This window comes from Dipodomys ordii, unplaced genomic scaffold, assembly GCF_000151885.1.
Source record: "Dipodomys ordii isolate 6190 unplaced genomic scaffold, Dord_2.0 Scaffold76, whole genome shotgun sequence".
Lineage (NCBI taxonomy): Eukaryota > Metazoa > Chordata > Mammalia > Rodentia > Heteromyidae > Dipodomys > Dipodomys ordii.
The window spans coordinates 10458122-10480913 of record NW_012267292.1 but is presented as its reverse complement, the minus strand read 5'-3'; the positions used below and the strand labels follow the sequence as shown (position 1 = coordinate 10480913).

At 40.9% G+C, this 22792-nt stretch overlaps 1 protein-coding gene across 2 annotated transcripts in view; it reads right to left on the bottom strand.

Moving 5' to 3' along the window:
- Igf2bp3 (insulin-like growth factor 2 mRNA binding protein 3) overlaps positions 1-22792 on the bottom strand; it is a 117612-nt gene that overhangs the window by 69542 nt on the left and 25278 nt on the right. For both annotated transcript variants that reach the window (XM_013024487.1, XM_013024488.1), the window contains exon 3: positions 8521-8569. In XM_013024487.1, coding sequence (XP_012879941.1) covers positions 8521-8569 — 49 coding nt within the window. The remainder of the gene's footprint in view (positions 1-8520; positions 8570-22792) is intronic.

Sequence of the window (22792 nt, the reverse complement as noted above, 5' to 3'; positions counted from 1 at the left end):
GTACTCTTTTTTGTTGATGGTGGTGGTTTTGTTTTTGTCAGTCATGGGACTTGAACTCAGGGCCACAGTGCTGTCCCTGAGCATTTTTTTGCAAAAGGCTAACACTCTGCCACTTTAAGCCACAGGTCTACTTGCAAGTTTTCTGGTGGTTAATTGGAGAAGAGCCTCAAGGACTTTCTTACCCTGGCTGGCTTTGAACTATGAGCCTCAGATCTCAGCCTCCTGAGTAGCTAAGATTATAGGCCTGAGCACCAGCACCCAGTTTAGGTACTGTTTTTTAATATAAATCCTTTTGGGTAAGAAGTTCTGAGAGATGTGCCACATACCAATGGCACACACCTGTAATCCTAGCTACTTAGGAAGCTGAGATCTGAGAATTATAATTTGAAGCCAGCCGGGGCAGGAAAGTCTATAAGACTCTTATCTCTAGTTTACCACCAGAAAATCTGAACAGGAGTGGTGGATCAAGTTGGTAGAGTGCTAGCCTTGAACCAAATAGCTCAATGACAGTGCCCCGAGTTTAAGCCCCAGGACTGGCACAAGAAGGCAGGGCAGGGCAGGGCAGGGAGAGAGAGAGAAGAGAGCAGGGAGAGAAGAGAGCAGAGAGGGGAAGGAGACAGAGACAGAGACAGAGAGACAGAGAAAGAGATTCTGAGTTTGTATTTAAAACCTGGGCAGCTTGTTTTTCACATGCAGAAAGACAATTTTTATATTTAAGAAATGAGGTCATTGTTTGTCACCAAGCACAAATATCAACTCAAAGTGTTTCAAAGACCTCAACATCAGGCCAGAAACTTTGAAATTACTGCAGGAAGGAGTAGGAAAAACACTAGAACTCATAGGCATAGGCAAAAACTTTTTGAAAAGAGTCCCAGGAGCACAAAGATAGACTTGACATCATATAAAAAGTTTCTGCACAGCGAAGGACATAGCCACTAAACTAGAAAGACAGTCAATAGACTGGGAAAAGATCTTTACCAGCAATACATCAGACAAAGGACTGATATCCAAGATATACAAGGAGCTTAAGAAACTAACCCCTCCCAAAGCTAATAAACCAATCACTACATGAGAAAAGGAGCTAAGAAAAGACTTCTCAGAGGAAGAGGAAAGAATGGCAAAGAAACAAATGAGGAAATGCTCATCATCTCTTACCATAACAGAAATGCAAATAAAACAACTCAAGAGTCCATCTCATCCCAGTTAGATTGGCCAATATTGCGAATTCAAACAACAAATGCTGGTGGGAATGTGGGGGAAGGGAACCCCACTGCACTGTTGGTAAGAATGTAAATTAGTACAACCACTCTGGACAGCAGTCTGGAGGTTCCATACATAGATAGATAGAGAGAGAGAGAGAGAGAGAGAGCGATAGATAGATAGATAGACAGATCTTCCCTGTGACCCAGCCATACCACTCCTGAGCATCTACCCAGAACATGACAAGCCAGGATAACATAAAGACACTTGTATATCCATGTTCATTGCTGCATTATTCACAATAGCCAAGTTATGGAAATAGCCCAGATGCCCTACAATAGATGAATGGATCTAAAAAATGTGGTACCTATACACAATGGAATTCCACAGATTGTTATTTACAGGGAAATGGATGGACCTAGAACAAATCATGTTAAGTGAGGTAAGCCAAGCCCAGAGAAACAAACAGCACATTTTCTCTCATATGCAGAAACTAGATCTAAAATACACCGGGACATAGTAAATTATACAGCACTGTAGGTATTCACCCACAGTGAGACCACAGGAGGATATTCTTAGGAGAGGAACAAAAAGGTGCATCTGATCATTAAAAAATGCTATTTATCTAAATGAACTCCAGGAAATGGGATCAAGAGGTTTGGGTTTTATTTCTTTTTGCTGTTTTTATTTTCTTTTTGTTCAGATTGTTCATTTATGTGTCTTTGGGGGGTAAGGAGAGACACAGAAATGGAGGTGCAAAGGGTGAACAAATGCAGCAGTGGTACTTACTGGACACTGTTGAAAATGAACTATATAACTTGTAAGTGGAATGAGAGGGAAAAACTTGGAGACAGCTAAGGAAGGGATGACATTATCCAAAAAAAAATGTACTCATTACCTGACATGTAACTGTAACCCTTCTGTCCATCACCTTTATAATAACATTTACGAATTCTTTAAAATAGAAGAATTGGGTCTACGTGAGGAATTCAGTATGGTGGTATGGTAGTATCCTAGGAGTTTTATCACTGCCCCAAACACCTTATCCACTCAAAGCAGGATTCCCTCGACTCAGCCCACCCACACACCTCACCAGAGTACCTGATGGTCCAAATCTGTCCTCATTCAGATATAACTCCCCTGAGCAAGGAAGGTAAGGGATGAAGGGGGGAAAGTTTTCTATTTCCCATCTGCATTCCACATAAATGGCGGGGGGGGAACAAACTTTCTTAATTCTCCAGAGCAGGTCCTTCAAACAGTGAGTTTCCTCATATTGTTATTTGCACAAATATTTAAGAGTAAAACATTTGCCTGGACATGATACCTGTAATCCCATCTACACAGGAGCTAGGAGGTAGGTTGTAGGTAGGAGGATCATGGCCTGAGGCTGGCTGTGGGGAAGGAAAGGATTAGACCCTACCTGGGAACAGGGCTCAAGTGACCGAGTAACTTGCCTGCCAACAACAAGGCTCTGAGTTCAAACCCTAGTACCCACCACTACCCCCCACCAAAAAAAAAAAAGTAAAATATTCAGCCAATCTGGCACCCATAATGCTTTAGTATCTTCCAAAACTAAATGGTTACAAGTCATTTTACTCCTGCTTGACACATACACAGTGTGAAAATATCACTACCCCAAGAACCTGAGAGGAATCCCTTTTTTATCTTTTAGTAGAATATGGACAACAAATAATATGATACCACAACAGTGGTATCAAACAAATGGTCCAGCCACAGATCTTATACGACACCACACTGCAATGTGACCTCAAAGTAAATGTTTCCACCATGGTCCCAGATTCTGTGACTCGTTCAGAAACTTCACAGAAAATGGCTGACAACATGATCTTTTCATTTCTAAGTTGGAACTTGGGCTGGGCTTAATCGCTCGCTTCCAAATCTCCTTGCAAACTCTGTGGCACTAGGGCTGGGACTGTGTTCTCTGACCCTCCTTCCTCAGCTGTTCCTCTACGCTTCTGCTAAGAGGTGGCACTGGCTGGAGAGGGGAGGGCTGGAGTAGAGGAAACAAGACTTTCTGTTCTTTCCTGTTGTCAGCTGCCTCTGTCAGCACCCCCATGTCAGCATTTGGATTCAGGCTCTAGCTGCTCTGGGCCTCCCGGCCATCCCAGGTTCAGGCCACAACCAAGGAGCCCTCCTGTGCACAGAGATTTGAGTCTCAGCTCTTTGGGGCTCTTCCTCTAAAGTTTCCTATGATCTGATAGCCTCAATTTTTATTTCTTTTTTTTTTTGGGGGGGGGGAGTAGTGGGGCTTGAACTCTGGGCCTGGGCGCTGACCCTGAGCTCTACAGCTCAAGATAAGCACTCTTCCATTTGAGCCACAGCACTACTTCTGGTTTTGTGATGGTCAATTGGAGATAAAAGTCTTACAGACTTTCCTGCCCAGGCTCCTCAGATCTTAGCCTCCTGAGTAGCTAGGATTACAGGTGTGAACGACCAACACCCTGCTCAATTTATTCTTTCTCATCACTCAGCAGAATGTGCATTCCTGCATTTACTACTTCTCAGTCCCATTTTACTCTAAAACACCTGTAACACACAGGTGATTCTCCATATGAAAGCTCTTGATAAATACCTGGTGTGTTTTCTGTGATCCTGGCTGGAGGGACACACGCGCACACACACACACACACACACACACACGCGCACACACACACACGCGCGCGCGCGTGTGCGTGCACACACACACACGCACACACACACACACAGGCACATACGTATGTGCATGCAACTGTTTCCTATTTAATCTGCAAGGAAGTAGCAATTATTATTTCCATGTAAGGATAAGAAAAAAAATGACACAGATTTTGTGTGTGTGTGTGTGTGTGTGTGTGTGTGACTGACTGTATTAGGGCTTGAACTTATGGCTTCATGCTCTTGCTTAGCTTTTTCTGCTCAGGCTGACACTCTGCCTCTTTAAGCCACAGTTCCACTTCAGGGTTTTTAATGGTTAGTTGGAGATAAGAGTCTCATAGACTTTTCTGCCTGGCTGGCTTTGAACCATGATTCTCAAATCTGAACCTGAGGCTGGGATTGCTTTGTAAACCATATCGATCAGGGACCACAAGTAGGCCACCCAAACTAGAAGGTAGTAGATGGAGCTAGGATACAATTCTAAGTCTGGCTTCAAGGCTACCATGTTTTCTACAAAACTGTAAGGCTTCTTTCTCTAGGTATCTGTGGTTCTTCACAGACATGTTCACACTAATCACAAATAACTCACTGTAGGCATGTGCTTGCTTTCTTATCTTCTCATGTCTTATTCTGTAAGTCCTCTTCCCTGTTTTCATGCCACTGCTTGTCTACCAAGACAGTAACATTTATCCTCTGGAATGTCCACATTCTGGATTTGGCTAGCTGTTTCTTTACAGCATCATTTAATTTGGCTTTCCAACTCAAAATAGATGGAAGCAGAATCTAGTCAAACCTCTTTTTCAAACAAGAATATTTTGTCTGGATGTTATGTTTCCCACCCCAACAAATCAGGAGTCACATAATGTCTGGTTGTTCTACTGTCTATAATCCTAAGATTAATCAGTGGATTCAAAGCCTAAGCCTTTCATTATCATGAGAATTTGGAGCTGTAAGTGCAAAATTATCACTGTCTACAGTAAGCTTTGGCACAAGAGATGGCCAGCATACCCAGTGCAAAGATAAAAAATATACAAACCCTTCTCCAGAGGGAAATAATGCTTACCCAAATCTTCAAGTAAAGGAAACACTAATTAGCCCATCATACCCCTAAGAAACCTTTAGTAAGTTTGCTTCTGCTGCTCTATGTCAATTAATCAAATAGTCACAGCTTGAAAGTAGTTTCAAACTTCTATTTCTGCTTACATCCCCCCTCATCTCCCCACTTTGCACCTACCCCCCCCCAACCCCAGGTGCTGGTCCCTGAGCTTTTATTTTACTCAAGGGTAATGCTCTACTACTTGAGCCACAGCTCCACTTCCTGGTTTGGTTTTCTGTTTTTGTTTTTTTTTTGGGGGGGGGGTTGGTGCTTAATTGGAGGTAAGAATCTTATGTTTCTGCCTGATTTGGCTTCAAAACTTGATCCTCAGATCTCAGCCTCCATAGTAGTTAGGATTACAAACATAAGTCACCAGTGCCTGGCTTCTGCTTACTTAATCACGTGTGTCATGTTTGCCCATTTGAAAATGAAGACGCCACCAACATGACAATACCTCAAAAGATTATGGGGTTGGGTGAGGCCGTGCACATCTGAAATCTCAAGAGCTAAGAAGGCAAAGGCAGGAGGCTATTGAGTTCAAGGCCAGGCTGGGATACTTATTGAGATGATGTGAGCCAGTGCCAGTGACTCATGCCTGTAATTCTAGCTACTCAGGAGACAGAGGTCTGAAGATGGTGGCTTGCAGCTGGCCTAGGCAGGAAAGTTAGACTCTTATTCCAAGTAATCACAGAAAAAGTCAGAAATAGAGCTTTGACTCAAACGGTAAAGTGGTGGCCTTGAGCAAAAGAGGCTCAGGGGACAGCACTCAGGCCCAATATTCAACTGTCACAACTGGCCAAAAAAAAAAAAACTATCAGAAGGGGAAAAAGTATGAAAATTAAGAAAACTAGATTAGCTGAATTTTACCAAGAAAGAGGGGAAATGAAAGAAACAACTGAAGAGTTTTGTTGTTGGGTTTTTGTTTGGTTTTTTTGTTTTTTTGGTGTGCTAGTCCTAGGGCTTGGACTCAGGAGCTGGGCACTGGCCCTGAACTGTTGTGTTCAGGACTAGTGCTCTACCACTTGAGCCACAGCTCCACTTCTGGCTTTTCTTTTTTTTTTTTTTTCAAGTTAAACATGTTAAATTTATTCCAAGGTATTTGCCATAAGAATGTGAATGTAGGGCTGGGAAGGTGGCTCAGTGGTAGAGTGCTTGCCTTGCATGCATGAGGCCCTGGGTTCAATTCCTCAGTACCACATAAGCAAAAAGAAAAAAGCCGGAAAGTGGCGCTGTGGCTCAAGTGGTAGAGTGCTAGCCTTAAGCTGAAGAGCTGAGGGACAGCGCCCAGGCCCAGAGTTCAGGCCCCACGACCGGAACCCAAAAAAAAAAAAAAAAAGAGTCCTCCTTCTCATAGTTTTGGTATTGTGCAAGAGGAACGTCCTTCCTGACTTCTGGCTTTTCTAATAGTTACTTGGAAATAAGTCTCACAGACATTCCTGCTGGGGTTAGCTTTGAACTGCAATCCTCAGATCTCAGCCTCAGTTTACAGGCATGAGCCATTAGCATCTGGCTTAAAGAGATTATGAGTGAATCTTGCCACTAGTCTTTGGCAGATACACTAACATTCTAACCATTTACTAACCTAAAAATTGGCTGCTAATATTTCACCATTTCATAAAAGTTACATTTATATTAAGATATGATTCCTTAACAGAATTACCATATTAAATCATATCTAAAGTCCTATATAATATGGTCAGATGCCAGTGGCTCATGCCTGTATCCTAGCTACTCAGGAGGCTGAGATCTGAAGATCACTGTTCAGCCTAAGGAAAGTCTGAGACTCTGATCTCCAATTAACTACCAAAAAAAGCCAGAAGTAGAGCTGTGGTTCAAATGGTAGAGCACTAGCTTTCAGAAAAAGAGCTAAGGAACCGTGCCCAGACCTTGAGTTCAAGCTCCAGGCCTAGTACTTCCCCTCCCCCCAATAAAATCCTATATAATATGGTTCATCTTAAAATAAGGGAATCAAGTAGTAATCTTTAGAACAAACAACTGATCTGGGATCTCATTTCCCAAGCTACTGAATTACCTAAACAAATATTAACTTAAAATATGGGGACATATCGAGTTTAAACTTTCAGTCACTATTTTCATCAACAAAGTATATTTTGACACTATATGAAAAATATTTAGCATATACCAAAAAATTAACTTTCCCTCAAAGATAAAATGCAATAACACTATTAATAAGATAGCTTTATATAAACTATTCTTAGCCACATTTTTACGTGCTTGTGTGTTTGTGCATGGCGCACACATACGCATGCATGCCAGTACCAGGGCTTGAGCTCAGGGTGTTGGGATCTTTTGCAGCTTATTTTTCTCACAGCTAGAGATCTACTACCTGAACCACACCTCCAGTCCAGTATTATTACTAGCTATTTGCAGATCAGATGCCAGCCTCCTAAGAAGCCAGGATTACAGGTGTAAGCCAGCAGTGACCAGTGGACACACATGATTTCATACAAATGTGTGGGCAGGGATGGGAAGGGGAACTGGGGGAAAGCAAAAGGAGGGTAAGTCGTAACTTATGAAATGGTAACCTTTTCATATAACCCCTTAATAACAATAAAATTATCTTTTTTTTTAAATCCAGACAAATCCCTCTCAACTATCAAAGAAATCTTTTAATCGAGTTTGCAGTTTGATGAGGGCTCTGGCTTAGCAGCTCATCAAATGTCACTTTAGAAGACTAATCTGAAACAAAAAACTAGTGATGTTTACAAAAACAAAGGCCTGGGAGTTTTCTAGTACCACTTCTCCAAGGTAGATTTAAGACCCTTCAGCTTTCATGGTCTGGAAGAGATTACAGTCATTTTCCCTGATCTCTTCAACTACTGGTGTCCCAGATTCTGACCATGACATCATTATTATGCTTGGAAAATTGCTGACATGAACTATTCAATTGTGCTACTTAGTTTACATTTATTCACAATCTCTACAGGCCACCATCTGAGCAAAAGGAAGCAGAACAACATTTTAGAATAAAATATAAGTAGCTGGTTATTTGTTTTTTTAAAAACTAGCCAGCCAGGCACTGATGGCTCACAAATGTAATTCTAGCTATTCGGAAGGCTTTGCAGTTCAAAGCCAGCCTAGACAAGAAAGTCAATGAGACTTATCTACAATTAACCAGAAAAAAAGCCAGTAACAGAGCTCTGATAGAAAGGCAGCCGATAGCCAAAAATAGCTAGGGTACAGCGCCAAGCCCTAAGTGTAAGCCCCAGCATAAAAATAAAAATACTTGCCAAAGAGATTTTCATATTTAAATATAATTGGTACACTCACTAGAAAAATTCAAATCCAACAAGATCCTGTCTGGATTAGACTGAAAAAGACAATTCAGCAATTCAAGACACTATGTCAACTTAAGTAAAAAGACTATTTCAACTTAAAATTCAAAGAAAAGTGTGTGTGTGTGTGTGTGTGTGTGTGTGTGTGTGTGTCTATATGAGAGAAGGATTTTGTGTTGTAACTCTAACAGTTGGGAGAAAGCGTTGGATAAACTATTAGAAATAGGGTCAAGTGATTAGATCTTAACTTTAAATATACAAATTCTTAATTCTTACCTCCCACTGTAAGTGAGGTGGGATATTTCGGATCTGAAGTTTCCGAATCCTGTAGAAAAAAATTTTAAAAAATTTTAAGAAACAAGACATTCCAAACAAAACACATACATCAGTAGCCACCCCCAACCCATCCACTCCCCTCCCCCATGGAAGTTAGGAGCTATTAAAATACTAATCTTATTATTAACTACAAATGCAAATACACACACATATACATATGTGTGTCTGTCTGTCTGTCTCCCAAATGTAGCTCCAGGAAAAAAGTTAATCACGAAATGCAGAATGCTACCATTTGGAGAGCTGGCATTATTGGATTGTTGTGACATATTTTAAAAGCCATGATAACTGGTGCATATTTGAAGGGGGGATTTCATCAGATGACTATATTAAAAGTTCAAACTCTCTTTCCTCAAATTAAGTCTCCTAAGACACAAAGACTCCGTCCAGATGTTTTTTACTCTGAGATCACAGCCAAGGACCAGAGGAATTCAGAGAACGCAGAACTGGGATGGAGGAGGGGGAGAGGAATTACACATTTATTTATTTTCACTATCCCTTTACTAAAATTCAACACTTTCTTGAATTATAACTGTTGGCATCAAGTCACACAGAATTATAGCACTTGAAATTTTTATGTGAATATAAATCAGATATTTTCATGCCACACTAAGTTGTTGCCGATATTTAAATATCAACACTCATTGCTGTTAAGTTTAGATGTATTGCTAAAACTTGTTACTTCTGCTAAGAAGGACATATTTCTCTAAGTTTTTAATTTGCTAGCTGCATTTTGGTAAGATTTGTTCTGTTGATAAGCTTATGTACTTCATGCACTTAAAAATACCCTAGGGGGTTTGTTAGTTTGAGACTACCACAAGAATCCACAGCACGCGCGCGTACACACGTACACGTACACACACACACACACACACTAAAGATTCTTCACCTCAGTTAAAATGCTCACATATATACATGTGGATTTGTGAAGGAAAAGAAATAACTCACTGAGTATGTGAGATTGTACTACAGATACCACAGGCCAAACAATCCCTTAGAAGGGGAAGGAAATTTAGAGTCAACTATTAAAAACAACAACAATGCCAGTAGAGCACCTAAATATTAGTAGGGAGGCCAATGCAGGGGATCTCAAGTTCAAAACCAAGTAAGGCAAGGCAGACATTAGTAACAATAAATTATCAATACCAACTTAGCAATTGGCTTTGACATCTCAAGTGGAATAATTAGATTTCTTAACTTAAAAATTACAACTGTAAGCCAGGTGCCAGTGGCTCACGCCTGTAATCCTAACTACTCAGGAAGCTGAGATCTGAGGATCATAGTTCAAAGGCAGCCCAGGCAGGCAAGTCCGTGAGACTCTTACCTCCAATAAACCACCACAAAACCAGAAGTGGTGCTGTGGCTCAAGTGGTAGAGCACTCATCTTGAGCTGAAGGGTTCAGGACAGCACCCAGGCCCAGAGTTCAATCCCCACGACTGACCACCCCCCCCCAAAAATAAAATTACAACTGTTGTGAACTTTTTTGAAATTAACCCAGAGAAACATAGTCTAGGTTCCCAGTCTGGACCATGACTCCATCCTGCTCTCTAAAACCAAGAGAATAATGGCACTGTTCTCATAAACCAAAACTGTTTGTAATCAAAATGGACCAGGAAAGACAGATACTGTGTGTGTGTGTGTGTGTGTGTGTGTGTGTGTGTGTGTGTGTGTGTGCATGTGTGTGCATGTGTGTATTACTAGGATTCGAACTCTGTGCAGATCAAGCTTCTATCTTGCTAGGGATGTGTCACTTAAATCAGCTCTATGACACAGTGAAACAAAGCAAATCATCAAGAGATAAGTATATCCAAAAAGGGGTAAGAAGAGCCTTGATTTGGGGGGAAAAAATTTTCCAACCACCCACCACCTAGTTAGAATTTGCAGATGAGATAGTAGTTTGGGAAGCTTCTAAAAATAATTTATGCTCATAATCATTAATGAAGTAAAACAAGTACTAACACAGAGATTTCCAAGCTGCTGTATATGGCTTCAGCTAACATACGTTACTAACACTGTAAATATTTACCCCAAGCAACTAATGAGGTAAGAAGTTTTGCTATACATATGCAAATATAAATCTATTTTAATCATGCATCTGACAACATGAGAACTGGCAACACAGTACTAAAAAATGAGGTATTCACCACAACTGGCCTCATTTGGGCAAGTACATATATACTATCAAAAGAATTTCCCCAAAGTCCCATGTAAATGTACATTAAAAAGTTCAAGTCCACTAGCAGATGATTAATCACAAAAATAAATATCCACTACTGAGGCTTCCAAGAAATCTTTAAATAGGATCATATCTTTTGTACATTAAAAGCAATCCAAAGATTGGCTATAATCCTAGCTCCTTAGAAGGCAGAAAGAAGTAGGATTTTGGTATAAAGCTGGCCCCAGACAAAAAAGCATAAAGGGCTGAGAGGCATGGTTCAAGTGGGACAGGACCTGCCTAGTAAGAGTAAGGCCCAGAGTTCAAACCCCAGCACCACAGAAAAGAAAAAAAATCCAGGGGTGGGAAGATGGCTCAGTGGTAGAGTACTTGCCTCACATGCATGAGGCCCTGGGTTCAATTCCTCAGCACCACATAAGCAGAAAAAGCCGGAAGTGACACTGTGGCTGAAATGGTAGAGCACTAGCCTTGAGCTGAATTGCTGAAGGACAGTGCCCGGGGCCAGAGTTCAGGCCCCACGACAGACCAAAATAAAAATAAAAATCCATTAACTGTGTTTCCTATAAAATGTACATTCAACATTCACTTATTGGAATTGGCCCCAAAACAATTATTTCCTTTAAATAAATGACTCATTTCTATTATTTCATTTTAGACAAACAGAATTATTTCTATATAGCTAGTATTTTGGCATTTCTATACAGCTAGTGTTTTTCCTACTACTCTTACCTTTCTACTTCTGGTTCCTAACTCTACTCCAAAAGGCTCCACAAGGAAAGAAATCAACCCAAAGACATAAAATATACTCAGGCAGCCAAAAACGCAACTTCTGCTAAAGCAGAGAAGGCAAGAAACTTAGAACCCAACACAATTAAACACAGTCAAAGAAGTTACAACTAAACATGATCAACTTGCCACTTCTTTTACCATCTTCCACCTGACCTTTTTTGGATTAAGGTTATAAATACTTGAGTCAAGAAAGTAAACATTGTTTCTAATACACTATAAATCCTGAAAGTTCAAGTCAACAATAGTTAAGTTTCTTACTTCCTCCAGCAACATACATAGTAATAAATAGGATGTATATATTTCATAACAAAAAAACTATTTACAAAAACTCACCAGGTGCTTGTGGTTCAAGCCCATAATTCTAGCTATTCATCTCTGAACAGGATCTCAAGATAGCGGTTCAAAACCAGCCCAAGCAGACAAATCTTGGAGACTCTTATCTCCAATTAACCAGTAAAAAGCCCAAAGTGAAGCTCTGGCTCAAGTGGTAGAGTGCCACCAACAGCCTTGAGCAAAAAAGCCAAGTGAGCTTTTTTGGTAGAAGGTATTGAGTTACTTAGAACCTTCCATCAAACAACCCCTTTTCCCCTTACCTTATTTCTGTCATCCTTTTTTTCTATCAACACATACACATCAAGTGGGAATCCCTGCTTTCACACTTAATCAGCAAAAGACACTGAGGCTCCAGTTGTGATCTAATGCTGCTAACATGAGTTAAAAACAAGAAGAGAAAAACTAAGTCTCATGGGCAACTTGTTCCCTTTAACTTATTTTACTATGCAAAGGGATGGGGCCCAGGTCACATCTGGACAGGTTGTTTTTAAATATAAAGACAAACCATGTAGACTGAGAGCAATAAAGTGTGTCCTCTCCCACCCACTTCTTAGTAGCACTTTGTCCTGGCTACAAAATGTTATTCCAGCTGTGCAATCTATACCCAAAGAGGAATTTACTCAGCCTGGCTAAATCTAATACTGTCACATTATGATTATCCCTATTCTTTCATTTATTCCCTTCACGTGTTATACAGTTAAGAATTATAGTTCCATTTTTGAAGTCCAGTAATCCAAGTAGATAAAAGGTGGGAGAAATGACCAGTATCATATTCTCATCCATGTCACCAAGAATAACTTTGCCTTAGTGCTAAGTTGGGAGTGTCTTATCAAATTCTCAACAAAAGATGTCATTTAAGGATTTTTCTTCCTTCTATCATTTCCTTATGCTCAAGGCTTAGCTTTATATTTGTAGATGAGGGAGAAAATTGGGGGAAAAAAAGAGGCAAGAAAAAGGGATTTGTTAGCTAGGAACCAATGGCCTACACCTCTAATTAGCTACTTACAGGAGGATGAGATTGGGAGGATCATGGTTCAAGGCCAGACCAGGTAGAAAAGTTCCTAAGACCCCCTTCCTAGTTCATAGCTGGGCACTGTGGCCTGTGCCTATCATGGTAAACTACTTGAGAGGCTGAAATTAGGTCACAGTTTCAGACCAGCCTGGGCAGAAGAGTCAGAGACTATGTCAATGGAGGGGTCATTCCTGCAATGATGAGAAGCCTAAAGTAAATTGTTCTTGGCCCAGCAGTGTGCCCAGGAAACCCTATCCTAAAAGTAATCAGTGAAAAACAGAGCTGGAGATGGGGCTCAATTCAAGAGCACTTTACACAGCAAGTAGGAGGTCCCAAATTCAAACCCTAGTACTACAAAAAAAAAAAAAAAGGAGGGGAAGGGGGAGAGATTTGCAAAATACACTATAATGTTTACAATAAAATCTTATGCATGTTATAAATGTGAGTTAATAAGGACATATCTTTACATGACTCATTGAATGCAGAGCACAAATAGAACATCAAGCGCCTCATTATAAAATGTGTTCTTCCACAGAATCTCCAAGCAAGAAAAGAAAGTGTGTATGTACACACATACATACTCACACATGTACTCACACAAAAATAAGGGGGAGAAACACAACATTAAATAATGATGACACCAAGCTCTGGCTAGTAGAATCATGAGCAATTTTCAACTTTTTTTAGCTTTATGTTTAAAAAATAAACTCTACTAATTATGAAAAATTATGGGTGCCAGTGGCTCATCCTTTAATCCTAGTTACTCAAGAGGCTGAGATCTGAAGATCATGATTCAAAGTCAGCCCAGGCAGGAAAGTCCATGAGACCTTTAGCTCCAATTAACCACCAGAAAACCAAAAAAAAGGAAGTAGAGCTGTGACTCAAAGTGGCAGAGCTTTAGCCTTGAGCAAAAGAGCTCAGGGACAGCACTCAAGCCCCATGACCAACAAGAACAACAAAAAAAGCCAGAAGTGGAGCTGAGGCTCAAGTAGTTGAGCTCCAGCCTTGAGCACAGAAAGCTCAGGACCTGAGTTCAAGACCCAGCACAGACACAAAATAAATAACTTACAGGGCACAGTGGTACATGCCTATAAAGCTCAGCACATGCAGGTGAACACCAGAGAAAATTATTTAAATAAAAGCATCAGGAAGTGACGCTGTAGCTCAAGTGGTAGAGTGCTAGCCTTGAGCTGAACAGCTGAGGGACAGCACTCAGGCCCAGAGCTCAAGCCCCATGACCGACAAAAAATAAAATAAAATAAATAAAAAATAAAAGCATCAGCAATTATGAGTCTAAAATGTCGCTTTCCAAAGTCTAACACTGAACTGCACATCATTATTGAAAAGTAGGATGCTAAACCTCAAGTAAATGAAAGACTTGACTACAAAAATTGTGATTGGTCAGTTGGTGTTCGGGCATTCCTGGGTCTTGAATCCAGGACCTTAGAAAGCTAGCCTTCTACCTCTCAACTACATATTCACCTCTTGACAGAAAATGTTTGAAGCCAGGTGCCAGTAATCCTAACTACTCAGGAGGCTGAGACTTGAGGATCATGGCTTGAAGGCAGCTGAGGCAGTAAAGTCTTTTGAGACTCTTTAATTGACCACCAAAAACACCACAAGTGAAGTTGTGACTCCAGTGGTAGCTCCAGCTTTGAGAGAGAAAGCTAAGAGACAGTGCTCAGGCCCTGACTACACACACACAAACACACACACACACACACACTTAACCACACTTCAAATTAATCATTCCTCGCTGGGCACTGGTAGCTCCAGCTTTGAGAGAGAAAGCTAAGAGACAGTGCTCAGGCCCTGACACACACACACACACGCACACACACACACCCTTAACCACACTTCAAACAGGCCCTGACACACACACACACACACACACACACACACACACACACACACACAAAATGCCTTAACGACACTTCAAATTAATCATTCCTCGCTGAGCACTGGTGGCCCGCACCTATAATCCTAGCTACTCAGGAAGCTGAGATCTAAAACTCAAGATTCAAAGTCAGCCCACACAGTAAGTCTGGGAGACTTAACTCCAAACACCAGAAAACCAGAAGTGGAGCTGTGGCTCAAAGTGGTTAGAGCATTAGCCTTGAGCAAAAAAGCTCAGGGACAGTGTCCACTTCAAGCTCAGTGACCAACCAAAATCATCATCATCATCAATCATTCCTGCACATTTTATAGACAAAACTAATTTCTAAGCACTATTTTTTCCCAACAATACTCAAATAAGAGTTGCATTGGGTCTCCCCTGGGTAGGCCAAGTTGGCCTCAGAGTCACCACCTTCTTGCCTCAGTCTCCCAGGGGTGGGATCACAGGCCAGGCCACCATGTCTAGCCAAAACTCAACCTGATTTTAAGTGATTTTCAAAGATGTCCATATTCAACTGAGTACTTGAAATACAATCGGTCCAAATGAATTGCTCTGTAAGTATAAACATCACAGTAGGTTTTGAAGACAAGATACCAAAAAATGAATACCTCAATAATTTATTATGCTGTTTTCAAGTTAAATGATTAATATTTTAGATATATTGAGTTTTATAAAATATGAAAATTGATTTTTTTTTTTTGGTCAGTCGTGGGGCTTGAGCATTGTCCCTGTGCTTTTCAGCTCAAGGCTAGCACTCTACCATTTGAGCCACAGCGCCACTTCCAGTTTTCTGGTGGTTAATTGGAGATGAGAGTCTCACAAACTTTCCTGCCTGGGCTGGCTTTGAACCATGATCCTCAGATCTCAGCCTCCTGAGTAGCTAGGATTGATTACAGGCATGAGCCACCAGCACCCATCAGTCTTCTTTTTTGTTGTTGTTGCTGGTCATGGGGCTTGAACTCTGGGCCTGGGCGCTGTCCCTCAGCTCTTCAGTTCAAGGCTAGCGCTCTACTGCTTGAGCCACAGTGCCACCTCCAGTTTTTTTTTTCTGCTTATGTGGTGCTGAGGAATCGAACCCAGGGCCTCATGCATGCGAGGCAAGCGCTCTACCACTGAGCCACCTTCCCAGCTCACAGTCTTCTTTTTAATTCTTAATGTGGCTACTAGAAAGTTAGATTATGAATATTTCATGTTTCAATTGGATAGAGCTAATATAAAACTTAGTATGCTTGCTATTCAAAGAGAAATTGTTTTAAATTTTTGCCAGTCACTTGAAAATCAAGAGGCAGTTTTTAATTTAGTATTTATTTTCCACATAAAAGGTATTTTATAATGATTAAACTGTTAAAATTGCTACATAGGAATAGCTCCACATTAGCGCTTTTTTTTTTTCTAGTCGTGAAGCTTGAGTTTGGGGCCTGAGCACTGTCCCTGAGCTCTTTCATTCAAGGTTAGTACACTACCACTTAATCATAGCACCACTTCTGGTTTTCTGGTGGTTAAATGGAGATGAGTCTTATGGAATTTCCTGCCCAGACTGGCTTTGAACTCAGATCTCAGATCTCATCCTCCTGAGTAGCTAAGATTAGAGTCATGAGCCACCTATGCCCAGCTTGATTTGTCCTTATTATAAAATAAATGTGGCCTTTATCCATAGCAGAGCTTTGGAAGTTTGTAAGTGGAAAGTTGCCAAGGATCATTATGAAATTGTACTACTTTCTCCCAAGCCTTTTAGGATTTAGATAAACTTAAAAGCACAGTATCTGGGGGCCAAGCATGGTAGAACATGTCTCTAATCCCAGCTCTCAGGAAGCTGTGCCAGGAGGCTGGCTAGTCAACAAGTCCGCTTGGGCTACATAGTGAGACTTTGTCTCAAAAATAAAAAGTAATGGTGGTGTTTTTTCTTGCTTTTGGGGTTTATTTTTAGAGGGAGCAAAGGGGAACGCAGAAAGAAAGAGGAACGGTGAATAAACGCAATGTTCATTGTGGAACGTATGTGGAATCCTATGTGGAAAATGAACTACATAACCTGTGTATAAGAATGGGAGGGGAAAGTAGGGGAAAGGGAAGGAAGAGGTGACATGTTCCAAAAAGAGAAATGTACTTACTGCCTGATTTATGAAATGGTGACCCCTCTGTACAAACCTTAATAAAATGATATTTTAAAAAAGAAAAAAGTAGTAACAATGTTAAAATTATGTCTCCTATCATGACAATCCTAATCAATGTGATTACATGCAAAAAAAATTATCTATGACCTCAACAAATACTTAAGCTCAGAGAATACAGTTCTCAAAGGACCTCTTAGTTTTTACAATATTAATGCTTATGCTTCACATGTTGGCCAATTACATGTCCAGAAGCTGGGGGAGGGGCAGCACCAAGAGCCAAAGGTCTAAGTAAATGATTCTTCCCTTCACTGTACTTAGTGTATTCATGCTACATATCCCTGATTTCCAGCTTCCTCAAACACACACACCAAGAAATTAAAATGGCCCTTTGCCTCCCAGCCAAATGTTTTCCCCTTTTTGAAAGTATTACAATTAGTAAAAGGACCATAAACTCAATCTGTAATTAAGAATCTGTACAGGGCATTAAACTTTAGTGGGCTGGGCTTTATTTACACTTTAGTACCTTGTAAAAAGTGTTGAAAGAAGTGCTTTGGAAATACACAAACTTCAAGTTTAATAGCCAAGCCCTTTAAGTCAAGCCTGAAGCCTGACTTGCAGAAGGCAGCACAAAACATAAGCAATCACAACAGACTGCCCACGGGCCAGCAGTGCACACCAGCACCCCAACACACCCCTAGCACCAGTGATCTGCCCAATTTTTACACAGGCCTTTACTGGAGCAGGAAAGTCTCAGGTCAAAGTTTTAACATTTTTTCCTATGAAGTCTCTCATCATACATAGACACTGAAGTTTAGGCTACTCTGCTGGCAAACAGACTTTATGTCTAAGAGCACATTCAGGATTCTAAATCTCTCCTCCAGACATAGACAGATGGATAAAGACAGGCAGATAGATAACTGCAAATAAGCAACAGAAGTCCAATTTCAAATGTCAGTAACTTAAGATGCAATCCCTTGAAGAAAATTATGAGGTAGTTATGGATTATCCTAAGTTTTGTTCGACATCAGTAAAACAGTCGCATTCCATTCTGGTGTTTTCTTCATTTTTAGAATTACTAGAAACAATACATAATATGTGTTCATACCTTGCTGAGAGCAATCATAGATATTGAGGTTATGATGTTCCGAATTTAATTGAAATGCTCAATTTTTAATTTAATTTTATCTGAATATCTACCTAATCTTCTGATAGATTTAGAGTGACAGTATGTAAACCAGGTTAAAACTAGAACTTCATGCTTCACCAAACCATTTGGAAGCAGGTTGTGAAATTTTAACATTTTTTAGTTACTTGTTTGTTTTTTTGTTTTTTTGGTTCCGGTCATGGGGCCTGAACTCTGGGCCTGGGCGCTGTCCCTCAGCATTCAGCTCAAGGCTAGCGCTCTACTACTTGAGCCACAGCGCAACTTCCGGCTTTTTTCTTTTTGCTTATGTGGTGCTGAGGAACCAAACCCAGGGCCTCTGGCATGCAAGGCATGCTCTCTACCACTGAGCCACCTTCCCAGCCCCCATTTTTTAGTTACTTGTATAAGATTACTTACACAAGAATAAAAGCTCACTTTGAAAAACTTACATGTTAATACTGACACACAAATATAACACAAAAGTAAATTTTATCAATTGGACCAATATATTTAAACAGATAGACATTTTGTGTGTATACGTGTATGTGCGCCAGTCCTGGGGCTTGAACTCAGGACCTGGATGCTACCACTCAGCTTTTTTGCTTAATACTAGAGCTCTACCACTTGGGCCACAGCTCCACTTCTAGCTTCTTAATATTTTTATTTTGGTGCTTAATTAGAAATAACAGTTTCATGGACTTTCCTGCCTGGACTACTTTGAACCGTGATCCTTAGAAGACTCCTGAGTAGCTCAGATGATAGGCATGAGCCACCAGTGCTGGGCGAATGATAACATTTTTTAATAAACCAGACATCGAACTTCAAGGACACAAAACTTATCAAAGATATAACTTAGCATTAAATTACTACCTATAATCCCATGATAAAATAATTACATTTAATTATGTATTTTATTTTACATCCATCAAACAAGCCTATAAATTCAGAACTGGTCTGACTGATGTACACCACCTTTCATGTCTACCTGGAATTACATCAGTATTTCATTAATTAAAAATTAACTGGGAAGGTGGCTCAGTGGTAGAGTGCTTGCCTTGAACGAATGAAGCCCTGGGTTCAATTCCTCTGGATCACATAAGCTGAAAAAGCCAGAAGTGGCACTGTGGCTCAAGTGGTACAGTGCTCACCTTGAGCTGAAGAGCTGAAGGACAGCATCCAGGCCCAGAGTTCAGGCCCCATGACCAACAAAAAAATAATAATGATGGCCATATACTAGTGATTTGTGCTTATAATCCTAGCTGCTCTGAAGGCTGAGATCAGCCCAAACAGGGAAATTAGACTTTCATCTCCAATTAGGCACCAAAATAAAACAATAAATTAAACTAAAAAGCTGGAAGTGGGGCTGTGGTTCAAGTGATATCCTTTAGCCCAAAATCTCAGGGTCAGTGCTCAGAGTCTGAGTTCAAACCCCAGAACCAACACACACGCACACACACGTCTCATGAGCTGGGCATGCTGGTGGCTAATGCCTGTAATCCTAGCTACTCAGGGAGGCCGAGATCTGAGGATCATGGTTCAAAGCCAACCCAGGCAGGAAAGTCCTTGAGACTCTTATCTCCAATAACCACCAGAACACCATTAGGGCGCCATGGCTCAAGGGGTAGAGCACTCGCCTGAGGCTGCAGAGCTGAGGGACAGCATCCAGGCCCAGTGTTCAAGCCCCACAACCAACCAAAAAAAATTTTTTTCCTGCCCAGGCTGGCTTCAAATCTTAATCCTCATTGCTCAGCTTCCTGAGAAGCTAGGATAACAGGCCTAAGCCACCAGTACCTAGACTTTCTAAATTACCATTGTGGGGGGGGGGGGGAAGGGGGGAACCTGAGAATAGTTTTATGAGAATAGTTTTACTTAAAACTATTCATAAAAGAAAGTTTAAGGTCCTATTTTTCTTTTCTTTTCTTTTCTTTTTTGTTGTTGTTGTTAGTCGTGGGGCTTGAACTCTGGGCCTGGGCACTGTCCCTCAGCTCTTCAGCTCAAGGTGAGTACTCTACCACTTGAGCCACAGTGCCACTTCTGGTTTTTTCTGTTTACGTGATACTGAGGAATCAAACCCAGGCCCTCATGCATGTGAGGCAAGCACTCTACCACTGAGCCACCTTCCCAGCACCTCCCCACCCCCCCCGCCTTTTTAAAAAAAATTTTCCCCCAGTCCTGGTGCTTGAACTCAGGGCCTGGGCACTGTCCCTCAGCTTTTTCTACTCAAGGCTAAAGCTCTACCACTTGAGCCACAGCTATACTTCCAGCCTTTTTGAGTTTCACTAGCTTTCCTGCCCAGGCTGGCTTTGAACCTCAATCCTCAGATCTCAGCCTCCTGAATAGTGAGGATTACAAACGTGAGCCACTGGCTCCTGGCTGAGATCCTATTTTTCAATGAATATCCCATTCACCAAGACCTAAAAACAGGTAAGACACTGAGGAAATTGTGACAATGTTTGGCCAATTTTACAGTTACCATATTCATACAATAAAATGCAATAAATTGAGAAAATTGCAAGCTCATGAGCCAAAACAAAGTTAGGCTAGCATGAAAAAATCTGATTCTGATTACCATTATTGTGACATAGGTAATATGCTTTATGAAGAACACTCATCAAATTGTACACTAATGGACTGGGAAGGTGGCTCAGTGGTAGAATGCTTGCCTTGCATGTATGAGGCCCTGGGTTCAATTCCTTAGCACCATATAAGCAGAAAAAGCCAGAAGTGATGCTGTAGCTCAAGTGGTAGAAATGCTAGCTTTGAGCTTAAGAGTTAAGAGACAGTGTCAGGCCCAGAGTTCAGGCCCCATGACCGACCAAAAAGAAAAAAAAAAAAGTGCACTAATGTATCACACACAGGAAGAATGTCCTGGTATAGATACCCCAAGGGAAGAATCTTAGATTTATTGCATTTAGGTAGCTAAATTTGGCAGGACATTAAGCACAAACTGCTCATGTGAAATGAAGTATAAAGCGAAGACTTCATCTAGTGTTGTGGACATCAGATTATCGTAATCATCTTTTCCGTCTGCACCAAATCACTGCCTTCAGCATGCCACCATCAAGCTAAAATACCTGTTACCTTAAAACTCTTCACCTTGACAGTCTAAGCAACAGAGCAATGATAGTAGTAGCATGTCATCATCTTTTAAATAAACCATGAACCCAGATCAATATAAACAAAACAGGGTAGGAAAAAGAACTCGACATAAAATCTTGATTAAGAAGGGCAAGAAAGTCACCATTTGACACCATTTGAGTATCACACAGTCACTATAGCAAAAACTGTCAGACAGCAACCAATGATAAAATTAGTGAAGAGCATTAAGAAATAGGATCTTTACACTGTCTCAAAATACCTACCTCAATGTTCTTACTACAAAGTAAAATACAGTAACTTTACCCTAAAGCAACCTAGTAGAATCACCTGAAGCAATTAAATCAAAGAGATCGCCACTACAGGTGCAGAACCAACATTCTTCCAGGTAAGGTACACTGAAGACACTCCCAAGGTTCTCCAGTAAAGATGCTCTCATTTCCTGTGTGAGGAGCAGGAAATTATTTCTTTTCCCATTTCTCTTTATTTTCTTCTGTTCTACTAAAATCCTTGCTAAAACTTGCACCTTGTGAGACTCTCCTTTCTAGAAGACATCCTGAAATGCTCATGCATAGATCTTTCAAAGTCCTGTGGTTTGGGGTGGAAACTTTGAAGTTGAGGAAACCCCCTTCATCCATCATCTGGTGATCATCTGGTAACAGAAACTGGACAGCCTTAACCAGGAGTTGACTCTAACAAGGTCTGATCCTCCTTGGAGAATTTGTACTCAGGCTCCTTGAAGATAGTTTTTTCTTCTTATGAGTATTTGTCAAATTGAGTTAGATTCTAAAATTCAGCAGATTGCAGGTTATACAACAAGATGATAGGGTTTATGGGCTAATTCTACTAAAACTGAAGACTAAAGCCATCACACACCAAGTGATGCTGATCCAGGGATCTAGCCCTCACGTCATGGTGTTACCATGGACAAAACAGCATAACTGCTGGATTTTTTGACCTGGCACCAGAATCTCACTCTCCCAGGAGAGTTAGGGTTTGAGCTCCATGATTCTCCAGAAGTAAGGCCTATGACACTTGACAGCTCAAAGCAGTGACAAAAAGAGACCACCAACCTCTCATCATCTTCTGAAGATTTGAGAGGAACCCATCTCTCAGGAAGGAATGAGGCAGGACATAGGAGGCAGGCAAAATTATATTAAACCAATACCAAAAGTACTAGACTTGTAAGCTGAAAACAGGAGATAAGCAAGAAAAGGCAGTTAACTCCCCTCCTACCATGGAGATATTGTTTCAAGAACAGGAGACAGAGAAGCTATCTGTGATCTCTCTCCCTCTCTCTTTCTCTCTCTTTTTCTCTCTCCCCCCCTTTGAAACACAAGACATATTCACCAATGCTCAGTACCTAGCTTACACCTCTCCAAAACATGCAAGTCATTACACACAAATGAAGACCTATGAACTGTCCCAAATTAAGAAACCAAAGAGATATTATATGTAAATGCGCAATCCTGGATCAGATCCAGGGATTTCAAAAGGTGCAGGTGCCAGTGGTTCATGTCTTAATTCTAGCTACTCAGGAAGGTGAGATCTGAGGTCCATAGTTCAAAGCCAGCCTGAGCAGGAAAGTCCTTGAGACTCTTATCTTCAATTAACCACAAAAAAAAAACAGAAGTGGAACTGTGGCTCAGTAGCCTT